At 39.5% G+C, this 18,424-nt stretch overlaps 2 protein-coding genes across 4 annotated transcripts in view; both read right to left on the bottom strand.

Annotated features, from left to right (window-relative positions):
• Positions 1 to 377: 377 nt before the first annotated feature.
• Positions 378 to 6,718, bottom strand: fam110a (family with sequence similarity 110 member A). Of its 2 annotated transcripts, none has more exons than XM_067412482.1 (3): positions 6,465 to 6,718; positions 6,284 to 6,333; positions 378 to 2,491 (listed from the first exon to the last, which is right to left on the bottom strand). In XM_067412482.1, the coding sequence occupies exon 3, from the start codon at positions 2,370 to 2,372 to the stop codon at positions 1,083 to 1,085; it is 1,290 nt and encodes a 429-aa protein (XP_067268583.1). In that variant the 5' UTR covers positions 2,373 to 2,491; positions 6,284 to 6,333; positions 6,465 to 6,718; the 3' UTR covers positions 378 to 1,082. The 2 variants fall into 2 exon arrangements, with proteins under 2 accessions (XP_067268583.1, XP_067268582.1); XM_067412481.1 differs by having other exon boundaries at positions 6,481 to 6,718.
• Positions 6,719 to 9,274: 2,556 nt separating this feature from the next.
• The window catches only part of prickle3 (prickle homolog 3), a 71,627-nt gene continuing 62,477 nt past the window's right edge, over positions 9,275 to 18,424 (bottom strand). For both annotated transcript variants that reach the window (XM_067413080.1, XM_067413081.1), the window contains one exon: positions 9,275 to 11,187. In XM_067413080.1, coding sequence (XP_067269181.1) covers positions 10,766 to 11,187 — 422 coding nt within the window. In that variant the 3' untranslated portion in view covers positions 9,275 to 10,765. The remainder of the gene's footprint in view (positions 11,188 to 18,424) is intronic.

Here is an 18,424-nt window from a genome sequence, read left to right as displayed (position 1 = left end):
TGTGAACTGAGAACTGTTTTCATCGTGTTGTTGTTCCTGGCGGACTGTCCTCAATGATGCTTTTGTCATCCACAAACTATTAAGAGATACACAGGTTGGGCACAAGGCAAATGTTTACAGAACTTTGATGGAAATATAGTGAATTCAAAACTATGGTCTAAAAAAGTAACTACACCCCACCCCCAGTTTCCCTGGCTATAATAACAGGAAATGATGATAAAGTGAATATATAATAGAAAAACATTGTGACCTTCAAAAGCTGTATTCTTTTAAATGCTATTTTTATACCAGAGGAAACACCAGTTTTGACACCACCCCAGTTTAAAAAACGACATATATGTTATATAGGATACAATGACAATCCAGAAATGCTCGGGGTAAATTCTTTATTCTTTTTGCTCATACAGATCTCAAATAGATAATTTTGCTAAAACAGTCTATTTGTCAAATACGATTGGTTTTAACCTCTTAACAGATCAAATCTGCTCACTTGTGCAGGATTGCTTACTTGGAATATGTTGTGTACCATTGCATTTAGTGTACCAAATGTTGTGTACCAAAGCAACATTTTCCTCCTATCTTATAGAGATAGGAGGAACATATATATATATATATACTATAAAGATCTCAGGTGTCTGAGTAAACCAATGAGTTTAACAGTGACAAACTAAACAAATATTCACATATTATTTATCATCACATGACAAAAAATACAAAATATATTACAAGATATAAACAAGCATTAGTCCACATTGAAAATGGGATGACAAATAACTTTGTATACATTAGTTTTGGATACATCTTCCAAAAACCCTGCCATCATTTGATTCAGCTTGTCAAGTACAGCTTATTGTTGAAAAAGACAATGCAAAAAACGCATTATGTTCAAAGGTTTATTGGCGTTCACAATAACTATGAAAGTCATGCTAATGACCACCAAGCTTAAGCCAATACAAATGACAAACACAGTAGATTCATCTCTAAAGTATATGGAAACAGACACAATACTGAATGGGAAAAGCACAGTAAGCACCTTGATTTGATTTCAGTCTTAATTGTGGTTGGTAGTCCCTTGTTGTCTGTTACATATCTGCCACTTTGGGACTCTCTTTGGCCTGGCGCATTCCATAAAGCCACTTGATCACTCGAGCATTTCTCTCAATGACGGAAACACCATAAACAGGACGTTCATCTTTCGCTGCTTCTTCTTCCTCATCTTCACCCTCAGCTGTACGCTCGGATGCTGGGGCACTGGCGCTACGAAGACGTGAAACGGACACAATGTCAGAACCCGGTGTTGCTAGCTCCTCTAAATCCGATGGGTCAAGGCCACAATAATTAAAGAAGCGCTCAAGCTCTACCCCGGCTCGCGAAAAGCAGTCGCTGACATCAGATTTTGAGCGCGTCAGTGAAGGACGCTTCCTGGAGCTTGTTGAGGAGAGCCGAGTGATGGCTGGAGAGGGTGGCGACTGGCAGTCATTTTTGGCTAGGAACGAAGTAATGGCCAGGTTTGCCGACGAGGTTGGCGTAAGTGGGGTCGGAGAGGTACACGATAATTGTTCTGTGTTTGGTTTTATAGGGAGAGGGCTAGATGGGGATTTAGAAGAAGGGGAGGTTTGTGGAGCACTGTTCGGTGGTTTCATAGGTCCTCGGGTGATGTTTGTGGCATTGTAGAGTCTTTTGAAATCAATTGGTTGCTGGTTTGGCTGTGTGTACGGTCTAAGCAAATGCAGAAGTTTTATCGGGACCTGCCGCGTGGCCATTTGGACCTGTGAGCGGTTCTGTAGCTGCTGTCTACTCGCCATCCTCATTTGAGGTAACTGCGGTCTGACATCGACTCTCCGCACCGTCATGGTAGGACATCCATTAACTGCTGAAGCTTCTACTGCAGCTTTCCCTTGACTTGAAGTTGACCCAACAGAAGGTTCATCCAATGCAAGTGTTGGAGAGATGGGCTTGCATAGATCTGTAGCATCTTGAGCTTTTCCAGTGCTGTTGTTTTGTGTAGAAACGACTGGAGCGGAGGAAATGCTGACTCCATCGATCAATTTGCAAAGATGTTCTAGGTTAAGGGGTGGCGTTTCAGACTTGGTGGGTTTTGCAGGGATCTTCCTCGATGGCTGTTGAGGACCTTGTCCACTCTGGCTGTTGTTGGAGGAACAAGTGACTGGCTGCTGCTTTTTCAAAGCCACCTGTTGACTCTTGACGTACTTGGCCTTGTCTGCTTCCAAACGTTCCACCGCACTTGGTTTGCGTATCCCCGGAGATGATTTGACTGGACAACTGAACTCTGGGTTGCGGCTTGGTGTGCCAGGAGTTCCAGTCAGCCTTGTTATTCTCCGTGGAGAGGGCTGTACAGCATCAGTTGACATCCTTGGAAAGGAAACACTTCAGCTGTTTTACTTTGTTCTCTTTTTTTCTGCACTGGTTTGCTCAGAAGTAGATGAATGGACTTATTGCCAGTATACTTCCACATTAACGCATTGGATACCTGCGGAAAGAGAGATGATTATGACAAACAGACAATTGCAAAGATAGGCTAGATAGCCTTCTCTTTTATGAACACACTTTTAACAACATTGTAATGGTTTTATAAAGTAGAAGTACATTTGCTGTGGATAGTGGGAGTGGTGCTTGCCTGCACAAGTCAACAAGGTGCTTGCCTGGTTGGTTGCCAGGGCATTGCTATGCATTTGCTAAAGAGTGGCAAGATTGTTGCTAAGTGTTTTGGGTTGTTGCTTACCGGCCCAAGCCAACCACCAAATCTCTACTCAGTTGTTAAGTCTGACATCATGAAGCAATGTTTCCTCAGAGCCCAACCGCAAACAATAAACGTTGCTAATACACACTCACAGTAATATACACTCACTCGCTCTAAGCCCAGAGAAGGTAGTGTACACAGTGCAGTTTTTACAAACTTAATTTAAAGGTGTGCTATATATAAAGTGTTCATTATTTAAATTGAGAATATGATCTCAGCAGTCATTTAAGTAGGAGAATATTGATATGCATGGAGTCATATTGATAAATAATCATAAAATGTTGGCCAAATTGTACAGCCCTACAAACGAAGCACAGCCAATTTTTTCTATAAACAAAATCATAATAACATCTTTACTCCAAATCATGCAACCCTTATTTGATAATTGCAGATAAGCAGATATGCAAGTGCTTTTCCATCATCAGGCCGAGCGGTTCTAGACATGAGTAATGGCACCACTATCATTTCCATCAGAACATGATTCAGTATGGTATGACGCTCACACAGATTTCTAATCATGGATTCTTGTATTGCAACCTCAGGACAAGAGAACTGTTCAAGTTGAGAACTGTTTGTTTGCCTGCAACAGACTGTGATTTCAGCAATCATATAAGATTATTACAAATCACTCTGTATGACATGAATCTAATAACGTGATCTGATGACGCCTATTGAATCGTAGGCTACGGCACAAGTTAGTATAGTAGAATAAAAGGTCATCAGCATGAGCAAGTGGTGAACAAACAGAGCAACATGAATCACGTTTTTTGCAATTATGGCTAGGGAAGAGAGGCCAACTTGGCATGCCAATTTTGCGAAAGGAGCTTGAAGTAAGTATTTTTAAAGTTTTAGTGGGATGTCTTGATCAGTGAATGCACCCTTTCATGTTGGATTTTTTTTGGCTAGTCCGTAGATGCAGGTCGTAGCAGCAGACACACTGTCGAGATGATCATGCTGGATTTCTGGCACCGTCTTTGGTCGCAGACTGTGACAATGGCCGTCTTTGAACCTCTCATTGTATGATGTAGGATCACCGTTTAGGACACATGATCACAGAAATAGCCACGATTGGACATAGATTTAATCTGGGACAGCCTAAAATTGTACAATGTGTACCAAGCATTAGTAACTTATGGTCAAATCAACAAGCCCAGATGAGAATAGACGGTTTGATTCAATGGCATTCAATGTGTTGAAAAGTGATATATGATTATTTTGAATGTTTCGATCCAAGTCAAAGTCAAAGTCAAAGTTAAAAAACGCTGTTGTCATGTAAATGAACGGCCATAAGGAAGGCATAAAAACGTTTCTGATTTCAGTTGAAAATAGTGTCGTGTAAATGGCCCCTAAATTAATAACTAATGAGTCTTACAACAGAAATAAATCAACGCTGAACTTACTTAAACTGGAAAATGACTTTTTCAGAACAGTATACAGCAAAAACAATCTTGTTGCGTTAATTTCCTGTTAACACTGTAAAGCTGCTTTGAAACAATCTGCTTTGTAAAAAGCGCTAAATAAATAAAGGTGACTTGACTTGAAATTCTGGTCTCTACACATGGCTCCAGTTCATCCTTAAAGGGAAAGTGCACCCAAAAATAAAAATGATCCCATAATTTACTCACCCAAAAGCCATCCTAGGTGTATATGACATTTTTCTTTCAGATGTGAACAATCAGTTATATTAAAAACAAGTCCTAGCTAATCCACGCTTTAAAATGGTTAATGGTAAATCCCCAAAAATTGCTCCACACGGCTCCGGGGGCTAATCAAGGCCTTCTGAAGCGAATCAATGGGTTTGTGTGAGAAAAATAACCATATTTAAAACTTTATAAAGTAAAATATCTAGCTTCCGCCAGACTGTCTTTCGTATTCAACTTATGAAAAAAAGTGTAACGCCTCTCGGAATTCAAAATGCTTATGCTACGTTGAGTCTGGTTTCTCCTAAGGTTTATTTTTCTCCATCATGCCCTGATGGAGTTTTGGTTCCTTGCCACTGTTGCCTTTGGCTTGACTTGCTCAGTTGGAGACTGATCTGATCAAATCACTGATCTGCTCACTTTGTCGCTATATGATAAACTGAAATGAGCTGATAACTCAAGACTTGGTCACCGTTTTCTCCAGAACAACTGTACAGCTGAATCAAAATTTGTTCCAATATTTTCCTGTTCAAACAATCGCCATTATAAAAGCGCTATATAAATAAAGATGACTTGACTTGACATCATCGTCGCAACAGTTACGCTTTTTCCGCAAGTTAAATACGGAAGGCAGTTTGCAGGAAGCTAGATATTTTACTTAATAAAGTTTTAAATATGGATATCTTTTTTACACAAAGGTATCGAAGATTTGCTTCAGAAAGCCTTTATTAACCCCCAGAGCCATGTGGAGTACTTTTATAATGGATGGATGCACTTTTTTTAGGCATCAAATTTTAGGCTGCCATTCATTGCCATTATAAAGCTTGGATTAGCCAGGACATTTTTAATATAACTCCAACTGTATTCGTCTGGAAGAAGAATGTCATATACACCTAGGATGGCTTGAGGGTGAGTAAATCATGGGGTAATTTTTATTTATTGGGTGAACAATCCCTTTAAGTCTATGGGAATTTTTTTCACATGTTTTATTATTATGCAAAATGCATTGAATTGCTTTTAAAAATTAAAACAATTTACAGCACTATTTCAGTTGTCATTCATGGTCGTAGAACAAACAGTGCAGGGCGAGATTTGCTTCAGAATGAAATACTTGGGGTTAGGGGTTTGATCAGATCTCATCCAAAATATGAAGCAATAAATAATAACGATGCTAATGCCAAAACTAATGAGCTCTTTATGCTGCTGATGCTACTTCCAGGATGAGTTGAAACCATTATGAAGCCATTCCCAGACTCCATTAGCACTGGCTAAAAGGCTACCACTTCTTGAATATTGATGCAACTAACATTAACTTCATTGATTTTTTTGATTGAATACTTCCTAAAATAACCGTAAATCACACTAAAGATCTATTTCAGTGTGACTCCATTTAGCACACCATCATGACTGATATGACAACATCTATCCAAGATTGTGATGCTTACATGGCCACTAGGAATGTGACCTCAGGGAGAAATGTGACACTGAAGCCACTGGTTAACTCAAGGGACTTTTTTTTTCAGACTGGATTCTTTGTTAATAAATGATGGCAGTGCTGCTTTAATCAAAGGGCTGAAGATACTTTCGACAGCTCATTGAGTAAATGTTGATCACTCCTTTAACATAACAGACAGTGCTCCACCTTAGGTTAAAGTGCACTGCATGCTCCATATCCTTTCCCGTCTTTTACGATCTGCAGAATATTCCATCCTTTCATGCTGTCCCTCTGTCACCATCAATCAGTCAATCTTTCTGACCTCACTCTCCCTACATTTCTACCAGTTTCACACACAATTGGTTATAATTTATAAAGTAAATAGGATCCCTTAAGGCAAGAAAAAACAAGGTCAACAAGAATAAATGGAACACAAGATCCACTTACAGATTCCAGGGACAGGACACGGCATGTCTCTACATGATCCAGGATTGTGTCTAAACAAGCCAAAACAACAGTTACCGAGAATTAGCAAGTAGATGACAGAACGAAACAGTAAAGTGTCTGTTAGCCTCATTGTTTAAAGGTATAGATAGCATTGACACACACACAGACAAAACACACTCACCCGTCCAAACACATACCTGTGGTTGCCTCAGTAAACTCGACAGCAATGGATTCCTCTTTAATTCTAGATTTCGAGCCCGGTAGGAGTCAGAATTCAGTCAGCAATGTCTTTTGAGTGTGTCAGGGAGCTGAAAGCAAGCAGGGCAGATGGTGCACGCGTGTGTTTGCTTTGAGGAGAAAGTAAAACTTGCCAGACCGGTTTGATTCTCTCCCCAAACATTCCTCCCGCCCTTTTTCCGGTCCTATCCAATCAGAAACTCATTCCCACACCAGGAAGTATGTGCCATATGCCCTTTGAGTCACCTGATTAGAAAAGGAAAGACCAGCCTTTTCCTTGAAAATAATCTCATGCCACCTTTTGTCTGTGATCTCCAAGCGTTGTTCTATTAATAGAAAAGATCACTCAAAGCTGTGTGAAATCAAATTAGTTGCTAGTCAATTCTCTTTGATGACACATCATTTGTGACTATTTAGGACCACAAATCCAGTCGTAAGATTCATTTAAAAAAATTGAGATGTATACAACATTGATGTATGGTTTGATAGGATAGGACAATATTTTGCTGAGATGCAACTATTAACAATCTGCAACCTGAGGGTGCAAATAAAGTCTAAATATTGAGAGAATCTCCTTTTTAAAGTTGTCCAAATGAAGTTTTTAGCAATGCATATTACTACTAATAACACATTTTTGATATAATAATGATGAATGTTGACCCATACAATGTATTGTTGGCTACTGCCACAAATATACCTGTGAGACTTATGACTGGTTTTGTGGTCCAGCCAGGGTATATTTATTTTCATATTTATTTATAAAAAAGCAGAAAAACAATACAGGTACTGTATTTCGGAGTGACAGACAATGTAGCAAAAGGTACAATATAAAAAAAGGGCATATTGTTTAGTTTCAAGTGTTTTATTTCTTCTCAATTCAGAAACATAACTTTTTAAAAAGTTTCTAAAAATTATATTAAGCCAGAAAGCATCTTGACACAAATCTAAAACCATCACCACGTTGTTTATAAAAATACAATTTTAACATAGTCCTTTGATCTTGAGAAATTGAAAGTCCCGTGTCTTTATTTAAACTCTCATTTACACGCGGAGAGGTTTGAAGTGTCAATATGTACATATAATACAGTTGATGAAGAGACAAAGATGATATTTCCCACATTGTTATGATACGGCCATGTTGACTTTAGTTTTTTTACAGTATATGCTCCAATACAATAACGCAACAACACTGTGTTTGCATTTCAATAAGTTTCACTTATTAAACCTTAAGCAAGCGCAAACCACACAGCCCTTTGAAAACCTGTCAAACAAGCAACAACTACTGGCCTGCCTAAGCAGTATGTTTTAGATTTAGCACTTCAAATGTTCACTTGTACTATGGCTTTTGCAGATGTGGAGCTTTAAGGACTAAACATATTTTATAACTATAACAACAAACATAACTTTCTGTGTGCTTCTGCTAAAAGAATTGAACGATCTGTGCATAGAAATGAATATATATGTGCAGTGTGCTTTACTTGACCTCACATTTTCAGTGTCACAAAGGAACTTTAAGTCACATCTTGTTGGTCGCCAAATAATATTTGAACACAAAATTAGATTTAAAAATGTAAGAGGTAACTTAGGTAATGCGAGCATGTGTATGCAAATGTGTTTATTTTTTCATAATGAATACTGTTTTCCATATTATTATTTAAAATATTAGGCAGGACACAGTATATTGTGCAGTACATTATATTACATTCTGAACATAGTTATTTGGCTCTGATTCAAGGCAAATTCAGTGCCCAAAAATAAAAATTCTGTCATTAATTACACACCCTCATGTCGCCCAGAACCCGCAAGACTTTAGTTTATTTTCAGACATGTTCACTTTATATGATGAACAGATTGAACTTTCATCAACATGTTGAACGTTCACAAACATTGATCAACGACGCACACATCAGCTGGTGGTAAACAAAAAAAACAAAAAACTCAAGCATGTTCACTTGATGTGCGAGAGCCAATGATGCATTCTCGTCTTAAGCAGCACGTTTGAACTTCAGCAAGAACCAATGAGGTTTGTTCTCGTGCATCAAGTAGGTTCTGAATAAAATCTGAATAAAAGCCTAAATTAAAGCAGCACTTGGCCCCACTCTCGGAGTCCCCCTACAGTTGGGAAAAAATAATGTCCTCAACTACTGTCGTAAGCTGTCATCCTACAACAGGCGATGCCATCGCACGTGCATTTGTTGACATGACAACCCTGATAGCCCTGAACTAGTGATGCGCGGGTCGTCTCATAACCCGCGGACCCCGTATGTCTATTTAATGGTCGCGGGTGCGGGGCGGGTTGTAAAAATATACACAGTGGTGCGGGGCGGGCCAAATAATTTCATAAAAGCGTCCCCGCGGGTTGGTGCAGCACTAACAGTTCCCCTGAACACTGCAGGAGGAGTTCACATGCAGGTGTTCTTCTGGCGGCGCGTGTGAAATGTCTTCATCCCAGGTACAGTCAGTGGTGTATGTTTCAGCATGTCATATGAATATAATTTCATGGGTTTTATTTTTTTCAAACGCCAAATAATCGCGATGCTCACGTTTACAAGCCAGCGTCAGTATAATAGTCTATTGGTTAGCGTTTTACAGAATCTATATGATACTTCAGTTCAGTGTTTGAGTGGTAGGTAATCACCATAACAAGCATGACAGCATCAGCATCGGCACGCCTCCTTCAGCTCACGCCGACGAGCAAACGCTGGTCAAATGCTGATTCTCGTCCTGCCTTTAATTCCATCACTTTTTCGTTTCCTCTTATTGCTTTCCTCCAACAAAACCTTTTCTTTCTTATTTGTCTGTGCTGTTTCGGGCATGACTATATTATCCGACGAACAAAGTTGGGCTCGCACGTCCGAATGTAAGGAAGTGTGGGTGTTGGTGGAAGTGACGTATATGCTGTAAAGCAGTCGAATTTTGTAGTTCTTTTTGATCTCGGGTTACTACCCGAAACCCGAAGTTTAAAAGTACGATTAAAAACGATACAGACCCCATCAAGCTATGGCAGACGTGTCATTCAACCTATTGTAAGTCGATGTATCATCACAAGAGTCTTGAAAATACATTATAAAGGTTGAAAAGTTACCTAGTGCTGCTTTAAAACTGTTTATCATATAAAGTGATCGAGTCTCTTCAGACAATTTAAACTCAACTGCTTAATTCAAGGATTAGTTTTACGATCTCTTCATGAACTGTTTGAAGTGTCAAATTGGTAGTTGCGTAGCTATCAATAGAGGGACAGAAGACTCAGATTTCATCAAAAAGATCTTCATTTGTGTTCTGAAGATGAACGAACGTCTTCAGGTTTGGAATGACATGAGGGTGAGGAATTATTTATTTATATTTTTTGGGGGGGGCAAACTAACCCTTCAATAATTACATTTTGAATGCGCTTGTTAAAGGAACACATCGACTTTTGGGGACGTTAGCTTATTCACTGTATCCCCCAGAGTTAGATAAGTTCATACATACCATTCTCATCTCCATGTGAGCCATAACTCTGTCTGACACACACACCGCTAGCCTAGCTTAGCACAAAGACTGGAGGTAAACGGCTCCATTTAGCCTACTGCTAAATAAGTGACAAAATAACGCCAACATTTTCCTATTTACATGTTGTGATGTGTGTAATTACATCGTACTAAGACCGACGGAAAATGAAAAGTTTCAATTTTCTAGACTGATATGGCTAGGAACTATACTCTCATTCCTGCGTATATAATCAAGGAGCTTTGCTGCCGTACCATGGGTGCAGCAGTGCAATAATATTACGCAGTGCCTGAATCTAACTCTGGGGGATATAGTGAATGAGCTATAGTCCCAAAAAGTCGGCGTGTTCCTTTAATGCATCTGTTCGGCCGGACACAAACATTCTTCAATTCTATGGAATTATTTAATAAGGAGATATTTTAGTAAACAGGATAATAAGGTCCTTTTTGAGATTATTAGTTCTTTTGCATACATTTAGAAACTGTAGTCCTACTTTACCTAAAATAAACAACAGTTTGATTAGAAATGTTCTTCGGCCAGAATAATAATGACAGTAAACTTGACTAAGCATCCTGATACTGATATACTGAATAATATTACATCACCTCTATAAAAATACTGATGCACAGTCTGTAAGATACTTTCTATTTTTATCATACAAAATGTGTCTCATAAACTTTGTTCTTGACTGAGCAGCTTGTTGGTTCAGAGAGTTGTAACGTGATACGGGTTTTCACCGCTCTTTAGTTTCCAGTCTCAGGACAGTATGCAGTTCTTGTCCTTGTCTTTTCTGCTGAGACTCCGTGTCCTTCTCCTGAAACTTCCTCTTCGGCTCTTGTCCTCGTCCTCTTTCTGTCCTTCTCCTGCTCTCTCTCCACCTGTCAGCTGTGGCGGCAGAGGAATGCGCTGTCCTAGAAAGTAGCCTTCCTCTTCTGAGTCTGAGGAAGAGGAGCAGGTGGAGCAGGAGTCTTCGTGTCTAGAGCGGGTGGAGTGCAGGGTAAGGCTGCCATTTCGACTTCTGTCCAGCGTGCTGCTGGACCGGCTGCAGTCCCTTTCCCGCCATTCCAGAGTTTCCAGACGAGGTCTGTCGCTTCGCGGACCTCTGCAACGTCTGACACGCTTCTCCATGGGAAGGTGGCCACCGCTTCCCCGATGGACACTGCGCTGATACGACCCATCTGAAGGGAAGGTGGTTGAGTGAGATTGTGATTGATGTGATAACAGTCGTAACAACATCTATGACTATGACTTAGTGTCAGGGCTGGACATAAACACCACCCAAACACCAAATGCCAGTGGATTTCAGCAGTGGCGTGTAACACAGTCACTCCTATAGCCAAAATGGCAGGTTGAATTCTATATACATTTTTCAATTTTAGTCGTCTTAAAAAGGCATCTGAAATAACAAAATGCAATATAGATTTTTCAGTACATATCGATACTGAAATATCTGAAACACTTCCAATACTAATTTTCTGCAGAACAGATCCACGATACCAGCGTGTCTCTCTCTCTCTCTCTCTCTCTCTGACAGCGAGGGACACACAAACCCGCCTCCACTCACTCACTCACTCACTCACTCACTCACTCACTCACTCTCTCACTCTCTCACTCTCTCACTCTCTCACTCTCTCACTCTCTCACTCTCTCACTCACTCACTCACTCACTCACTCACTCTCTCTCACTCTCTCACTCTCTCACTCTCTCACTCTCTCACTCTCTCACTCTCTCACTCTCTCACTCACTCACTCACTCACTCACTCACTCACTCACTCACTCACTCACTCACTCACTCACTCACTCTGGATGAATATTGGTGGTGTTACAAGGGCTTGAATATCAGTCTGGTAATAATTGTACTTATTCCTGCAGATTTTGTGCTCAAACCCAAAGTGTACGCACATAAAGCGCCTCTCAGAACTAAATTGAGTAAATTTTTTGCTGCTTTTTGCGCTTGAACAGTCAAATACACAAAATAATATCAAAATGTAGATCTTGGCGAGTAATCAAAAACACCGTTCTGTTTTAATTGAACGTAAACAGTTGAGAAAGAAAACGCATGTGACAGTATAATGGATATGTGCTTCAGGTCTTAAAGTGACAGCAGCCTTATACCTCCTTACAAATTATGAGATAATGTTTAAAAAATCTTTATGGCAGTTTTTCCCCATGGTATCGATGTCAGAATTGTGGCCAGAGTAAATGCTGAGTGGCTTATAACTTAGCTAGTAAAACCAGTAAAAAGTAGATGTCAAGCCCTGGTTAGTGTAAATGAAGAGTTTACCCAAAAATGAAAGTGTCAATGTAAATGAAAGTTATTTACTCATCTTTTCTACAAGTCTCAGAATTGTCTTTCATGAGAGAGCTAGCAATGTTTGATTCATGAACAAAGTCATTCTTTTGAGTCTAATCTTTTCAGTGGATCTACTGATCCAGTTGACAAAACCAGTAGGAGTGCTCATGAAACGGGCTGATCCAGTTCTCTAGCTAGCTGGTTTTACAGATCATCAGTGAATAACTTAAATATGCCGCTTTTGAATAGTTTTTTTTTTTTTTTACTTGACAACAAGAGTCATGATTAACTCATTTTATTGAAAAGTAGCGAGGATATTTTACTAAAAATTCACTTTTTATGTTCAACAGAAGAAAGTCATACATGTTTGTAGGGTGAGTGAATGCTGACAGAATTTGCTGTTAATTACTAAAACCAACAACTGTCACAAAACATGAAAACAGTGTTAGTTTCATCCAGGTAATGACAGAATTCAAGGGCATTTTGTATGGTGCAATTTGTATAAATTCTTTCTAAAAGTCATTTTGTCTCGTGGAGTTTATGCAATCATCTAATATGTTGAATAGCTCATTCAGCACAGAGCTAAATAAAAAAAAACATGCAGTTTTTTATGATCCCTGATCCCTCCTATGTTGTTAAAATAAAGAAGTATATTCTGCAAGGGGTATGAATCTCATGAGCAGAAATGTTTCTGAAGATCAGGATGCTTCTTGCAGTGTCAGAGTCTGAGAATCACCAGTCACTGTTTATATCAATGTTTAAATGAAACAATGACATTAAAAATCAAAATAATCACTTTGGTAGTCTAAAATACATTTCGGACTGTACTTTGAAACTGTATTTTGAGTACTATGCATTTAAAATGTAGCTGTAATGAAATACAGTTACTCAAATTGTGTATTTTAAATATGTAATTAAGTTACAAGTACTTTGTTTGGTCCCCAACCCTGCTAAACTATAACCTGAAGGAATCATGATAAACTTCTTGAATTTCGTGTTTTGGCTCCCTAGTTTCAGTCTCTCCTCATCACTACTAAATCCATCTGTCCAAACCAAAATTGGATAAAACAACAGGAAACACTAACATTTGTGACTAAAAGTGGACTAGGTAATAACACTACATTTACATTTAATCATTTAGCAGACACTTTTATCCAAAACAACTTACAAATTAGGAGCACAATCGAAGCAAATCAAACCATCAGGGCAACAATACATAAGTTCTGTGACTAGTCTTAGTTAGCCTAGTACAGTAAATGAAGCAACGCTTTATTTATTATGATTTTTTTATGGATATATAGTTAAAGGGTCAAGTGATGATGAAAAAGTTGTGTCAGTTTTTTTAAAAATGGCTTGACTAAAGTGTCTTAAATAACGTACGGCTGAATCACTGCCTACTGTCAATGTCTCACTCTGAAACATGCAGAACCACTATTTATACTTATTAAATTAACTGACTAAACATATTAAATTGAATCCTTTGATTTGATAATAATGGTTTGATAAGATACAGCACCTTGCAAAAGTATTTGTACCATTTTTTCCTCACATATTGTTTTATTCCAGCCTTTTTTTTTTTTTTTTTACATCAAACTTCACTCCATACACCTTAATTACCAAGGAACACAGATTTGTGATACCTTTGCAACTGTATTAAAAATAAACAACATAGAAATTCATAAGTATTCATACCCTTCTTTGGGAATTTAGCTAAGGAGCATTTTAGTTGTGCTTGTAGAGGTTACTACACTTCGAGTGGAGTTAAAATGTTCAAATTCAATTGAATGGCTATGATTTGGAAAGGCTGAGGTATATCAGCTGGAAATGCATATCAGAGCAAAAACCAAGCCATGAGGTCAAAAGAACTGCCTGTAAACACCAATCCGGGAAGACTACTACAAAAATGATGCTGCACTGAAGGTACACAGAAGCATGTAGCCTTCATAATCCTTAATGGAAGAAGATCGGAACAACCAGGACCTAGAGCTGGCCTTCTGGCCAAACTGAGCAATCGATGGAGAACAGCCTTGGTTAGAGTGATGACCAAAAGCTGATGGTCACTCTGGTTGAGCTCCATGATCTGGAGAGATGGTAGAAACTTACAGAAACTTACTCCACTGATCTGGGCTTTACAGCAATGTGGCCAGACTCAAGCCTCTCCTCAGTGAGGACACATGAAAACCCAATTGCAATTTGCAAAAAAAAGGACCTTAAGAACTTTCAGACTATGAGAAACAAGTTAATCTGGTCTGGGGGTATTCCAGAAAGCAAGTTATGTGACATATCTGGGTATGTTTGAGGGTAAGTAAGTGGGAACCAGGGTTAACTTTCAGGGTATGTAAGCCATAGCAACTCACTCTCTGAACATAACTTGCTCCGGAGCAGCTCATGATCCAGGGTTAGTTTGCTGAAGAGGGATTCAGACGTGTGTTATATAATTAAAATAGTTATATTAATATAATTAAATGGTTATATAGTTAAAGTGATATAATATACAATTATAACAAGCTAATGTTTAATACTTAATATTTATTATTTATTTTATTGTCATCTCCGCATTCAATTAATTAGCATCAAACAAAAAATATATTCATTATTCTCAGTGAATAAAAATTAATTATTAAATAAAATTTACTACAGAAAGGTTGAAAAAATTATTGCACCACTACTAAATAGGTGGCGATGTGCATTAAGTAGGTTATGTAAATCGCCATTAAACAAAAGAAGAAGAGGAAGTAGAACGTTGCACACTTAAGCAGAGTTCACACTGCCCGATTTAAGCCCCGTTTTTTTGACTCATTGACAGGTTTTGCAAAATCGCAGACAAATGCCCGAAATCCTAGGCAAATCGGTGCTCGTGCAAGCGAGTGACAATCACACAGTGTGAATGATCAAAGACGTGATCAGAGAGAATCGATTCGGCGATTCAAACTCCTGCTGTGTGAAATGAGTTCTGACTGAAAATTACATCGTTGGGAAACGTAGTTTGCGCACCGGAGAGAGAGAGTTGCCGATTGTTCCTCTTGTACAGTCATGCAGTGTGAACCCATCTGTCGCCAAACCATCGTGCAGTGTGAACACAGCAGTGACTGAATATTACCCCAGATAGTCATGCAGTGTGAAAAGAGCAGTGACCCGACGAGTTTGAAAATCGTGCAGTCTGAACTAGGCTTTAGCATCTGCTTCCATGGTGAACCATCAATTCATTGCTCTGTTGAGAAAGTCTTGTGTGTTAACTGAGAACATACTGAGTAGTCTGAACTTACTCACAGATGCGTTTTGAATCAGCATACCTCGAGTAAGCAAGGTTTGGGTTAATCAACCGAGTGTTCAGGGTATATGTGATGGTAAGTTAACCTTGCTTTCCGGAATACCGCCCGATGAACCTTGGTTCCAAGTAGGGCTGAACGATATTCTGTTTTAACATCGACATCGCGATGTGCGCGTGTGCGATAGTCACATCGCCGGAACATGCGATGTGAAGGGTAGTAGTATTTTTATACGGTCTATGGTAGTAGCCCATGGTGTATTAAGAGAACGGAAGCACACAGTAAACACGAGTGTTTTGCTGGAGTGACACGCACGTTCCTCATGCCTGCACAGTGATTGGTTCGCTGCTCACCGCTCACGGCCAAACCATGGGCCAAACATTCACTGCTAAAATGCGCGACGAAGAGGATCCGAAGAGGTAAAAAAAAGAAAAGGTTCGTACCAGAAATCATCTTTTTGGGACTATTTTGGCTACATAAAGGAGGATGTTGAACAAAAAGAGGTACTTTGCATGGAGTGTCTTGAGGTCACTAAACAAGAAAACACCACCAATTTGTCTGATCACTTAAAATTGGTGATTTTTTCACTTAAAAAGATCTTTACGACAAATACAAAGCAGGGCTCGACATGAACGCTTGTCCAGGACACGTGGGTGTTTTGAAGGGACAAGAGTAAGAGAATTTTACTTGACTGACGGACAAGAGGCGGATTAAAACAAAAAATAACTAGCAAATCACCAAAATGCAAGAATGTTTGTGCATTTATTTAGTGTAAGTGGCGATCGATTGTGGATAATATATAATGAACTGATGATGATAATAAGCGCTGTTCACGCTCGTGCAGCCTCTCGAGGAGAAATCACAACACTAGAGCGTTTTCCTTAATATAATCACGACTGTAAATGACACTGATTTCATAAGACAGTTCCATAAACAACTAACATTCACGTAGTCACTTACATTTTAGATGCAATATTTAGTGTTTTTGTTCTATTTCAGCAGTGAAAATCGTTCACAGCAGACCCGTGACACGTCTCACTCATAACAACAAGCGTGAACGATTCAGCGTTCGAATGAATCGTTTGAATGAACGACTCAGTGACTCACTCATTAAGACGGTCACCTGCTGCCACCTACTGGAGGTTTAGTTTCATGTTTACACATACTTTCCAACAATTCTTTTTGTCACTTGTAATGAAGCTTGCTTATTAGTGAAATTATTAATATCACGGAAAGTCAATTATTGACTTTAGCCTGGATTGATGGCTTTCAATATCGCAATATATATCATTGGGGAAAAAAATATCGCAATGTAATTTTTTTCCAATATCGTGCAGCACTAGTTCCAAGCATCAACTCTGGATGAAACCAGCCACTGCAGTGGTGGAGCAGCATCAGCTGTGGGGGTGTTTCTCAGCGGCAGGGACTCGTCAGGGTAAAAGGAAAGGTCAATGTCGAAAAATATAGAGATATCTTTAATAAGAACCTAGTCTAGAGCATGTCCAGAGCATTCAGAGCCTCGGACAGACCAGAAAGTCCACAGACAGCAACATAAGCCTTGTTCAGACTTATGTCTGTCAATTCATTTATGATTTCAAATATTATCAAAACCGAGCATATGGAGGTCAATAAAATTCATTCTCGAACGTAATCTTGCATTATAGCATATTCTGATGTGTTATTATAAAATATGTTATTAATGATTCGTTATTTATGAAATATGATCCCAGAACAGCATCACGCTCAGGTGACTGTATGTATAGCGACATGTCATAGGCCCAACTGGACGTGTCATTACTGAAATCGTGAATTACAGCACATTCTGAGGGTGGGGGTGTTCTGGGGTAGCCTGGATGCCAGCCGAACTTAGCCCCACCCACAAATTTTTTAGGTCGGGCGGTTCGGTCTGGACTCGATCCATAGAGGAGTAATTATCTCCGAACAGAAACTGTTCAGACCAATGAAATCACCACGCATGATTTAGACAATGACGGACAGATGATAAACAGTAACGTCATCAAAGGGGCTTGGATTATATTTGTTCGAATCCTAAACCTAAAGAGCTTGTTTGTATATGCATTCACCTTCCCAATTTCTCTCAAAGATGATCATCATGTTGGGTTAGTACTCCGTGTATCATTAAATTCTTTTATTTTTTTACAACACCGCCAAAGATTGTTTATTCCAGCGCACGTGCAGATAGGGTTGCCAAGTTTTTACAACAAAACCCACCAACTACTAGCCCTAAACAATAGCTTCTCGGGGGGTTCTCCGGGAAAAAAATGGTGTTTCGGGGGTAAAATGTGTGTTATTTTGGCAAGGTTGCCTGCTAAATTCGCACTCATGGGTCTATATATCACATCATAGTCGCTTCAACCCGCAAACATAGAAAACAACCCGCGGAAAAAAACGCATACTTGGCAACACAGTGCAGTTGAGCTCTGTTGACATTTGACAATGCGTCACTGTCACGGTTCATGGATTCCCTGTCTCACTCTTGGGTGCGTGTTGAATGTAGGTGAGGGCGGAGCCTGGGATTGGCTCATCACGCACCTGTGGCTGATCACCTGCACCAGCTGCAACTCATCACCTTCACCCTATTTAGTCTCTCTGTTTCTCTCTTGTCTTTGTCAGAGCGTTGTTGGATGTTCCCCTTGTGTCTCCGTGTTGGTTGTCGTTTCCCCCTTCCGTGAAACGCTGGATCCCTTCCCGGATTACCTCAACCGCGCTCCCGAGTCACTGCTGCTCACAGCCTGCCTGTGTCGCCAACAGAGTCTCTCTCACTGCTCCGTCTTATCCGGACTTCTTTTGTGTTCTGAGTTTTGGCTTCTGTGACACTTCTGTCATTAAAC

Source organism: Pseudorasbora parva, chromosome 13, assembly GCF_024679245.1.
Source record: "Pseudorasbora parva isolate DD20220531a chromosome 13, ASM2467924v1, whole genome shotgun sequence".
NCBI classification, from domain to species: Eukaryota; Metazoa; Chordata; class Actinopteri; order Cypriniformes; family Gobionidae; genus Pseudorasbora; species Pseudorasbora parva.
Note: the sequence above shows the minus strand (reverse complement) of the source record. Positions and strands in the feature narration are given on the sequence as shown.

Excerpts from the sequence above, each read along its gene's own strand:
- fam110a (XM_067412482.1), bottom strand. The coding sequence starts at position 2,372 with ATGTCAACTGATGCTGTACAGCCCTCTCCACGGAGAATAACAAGGCTG.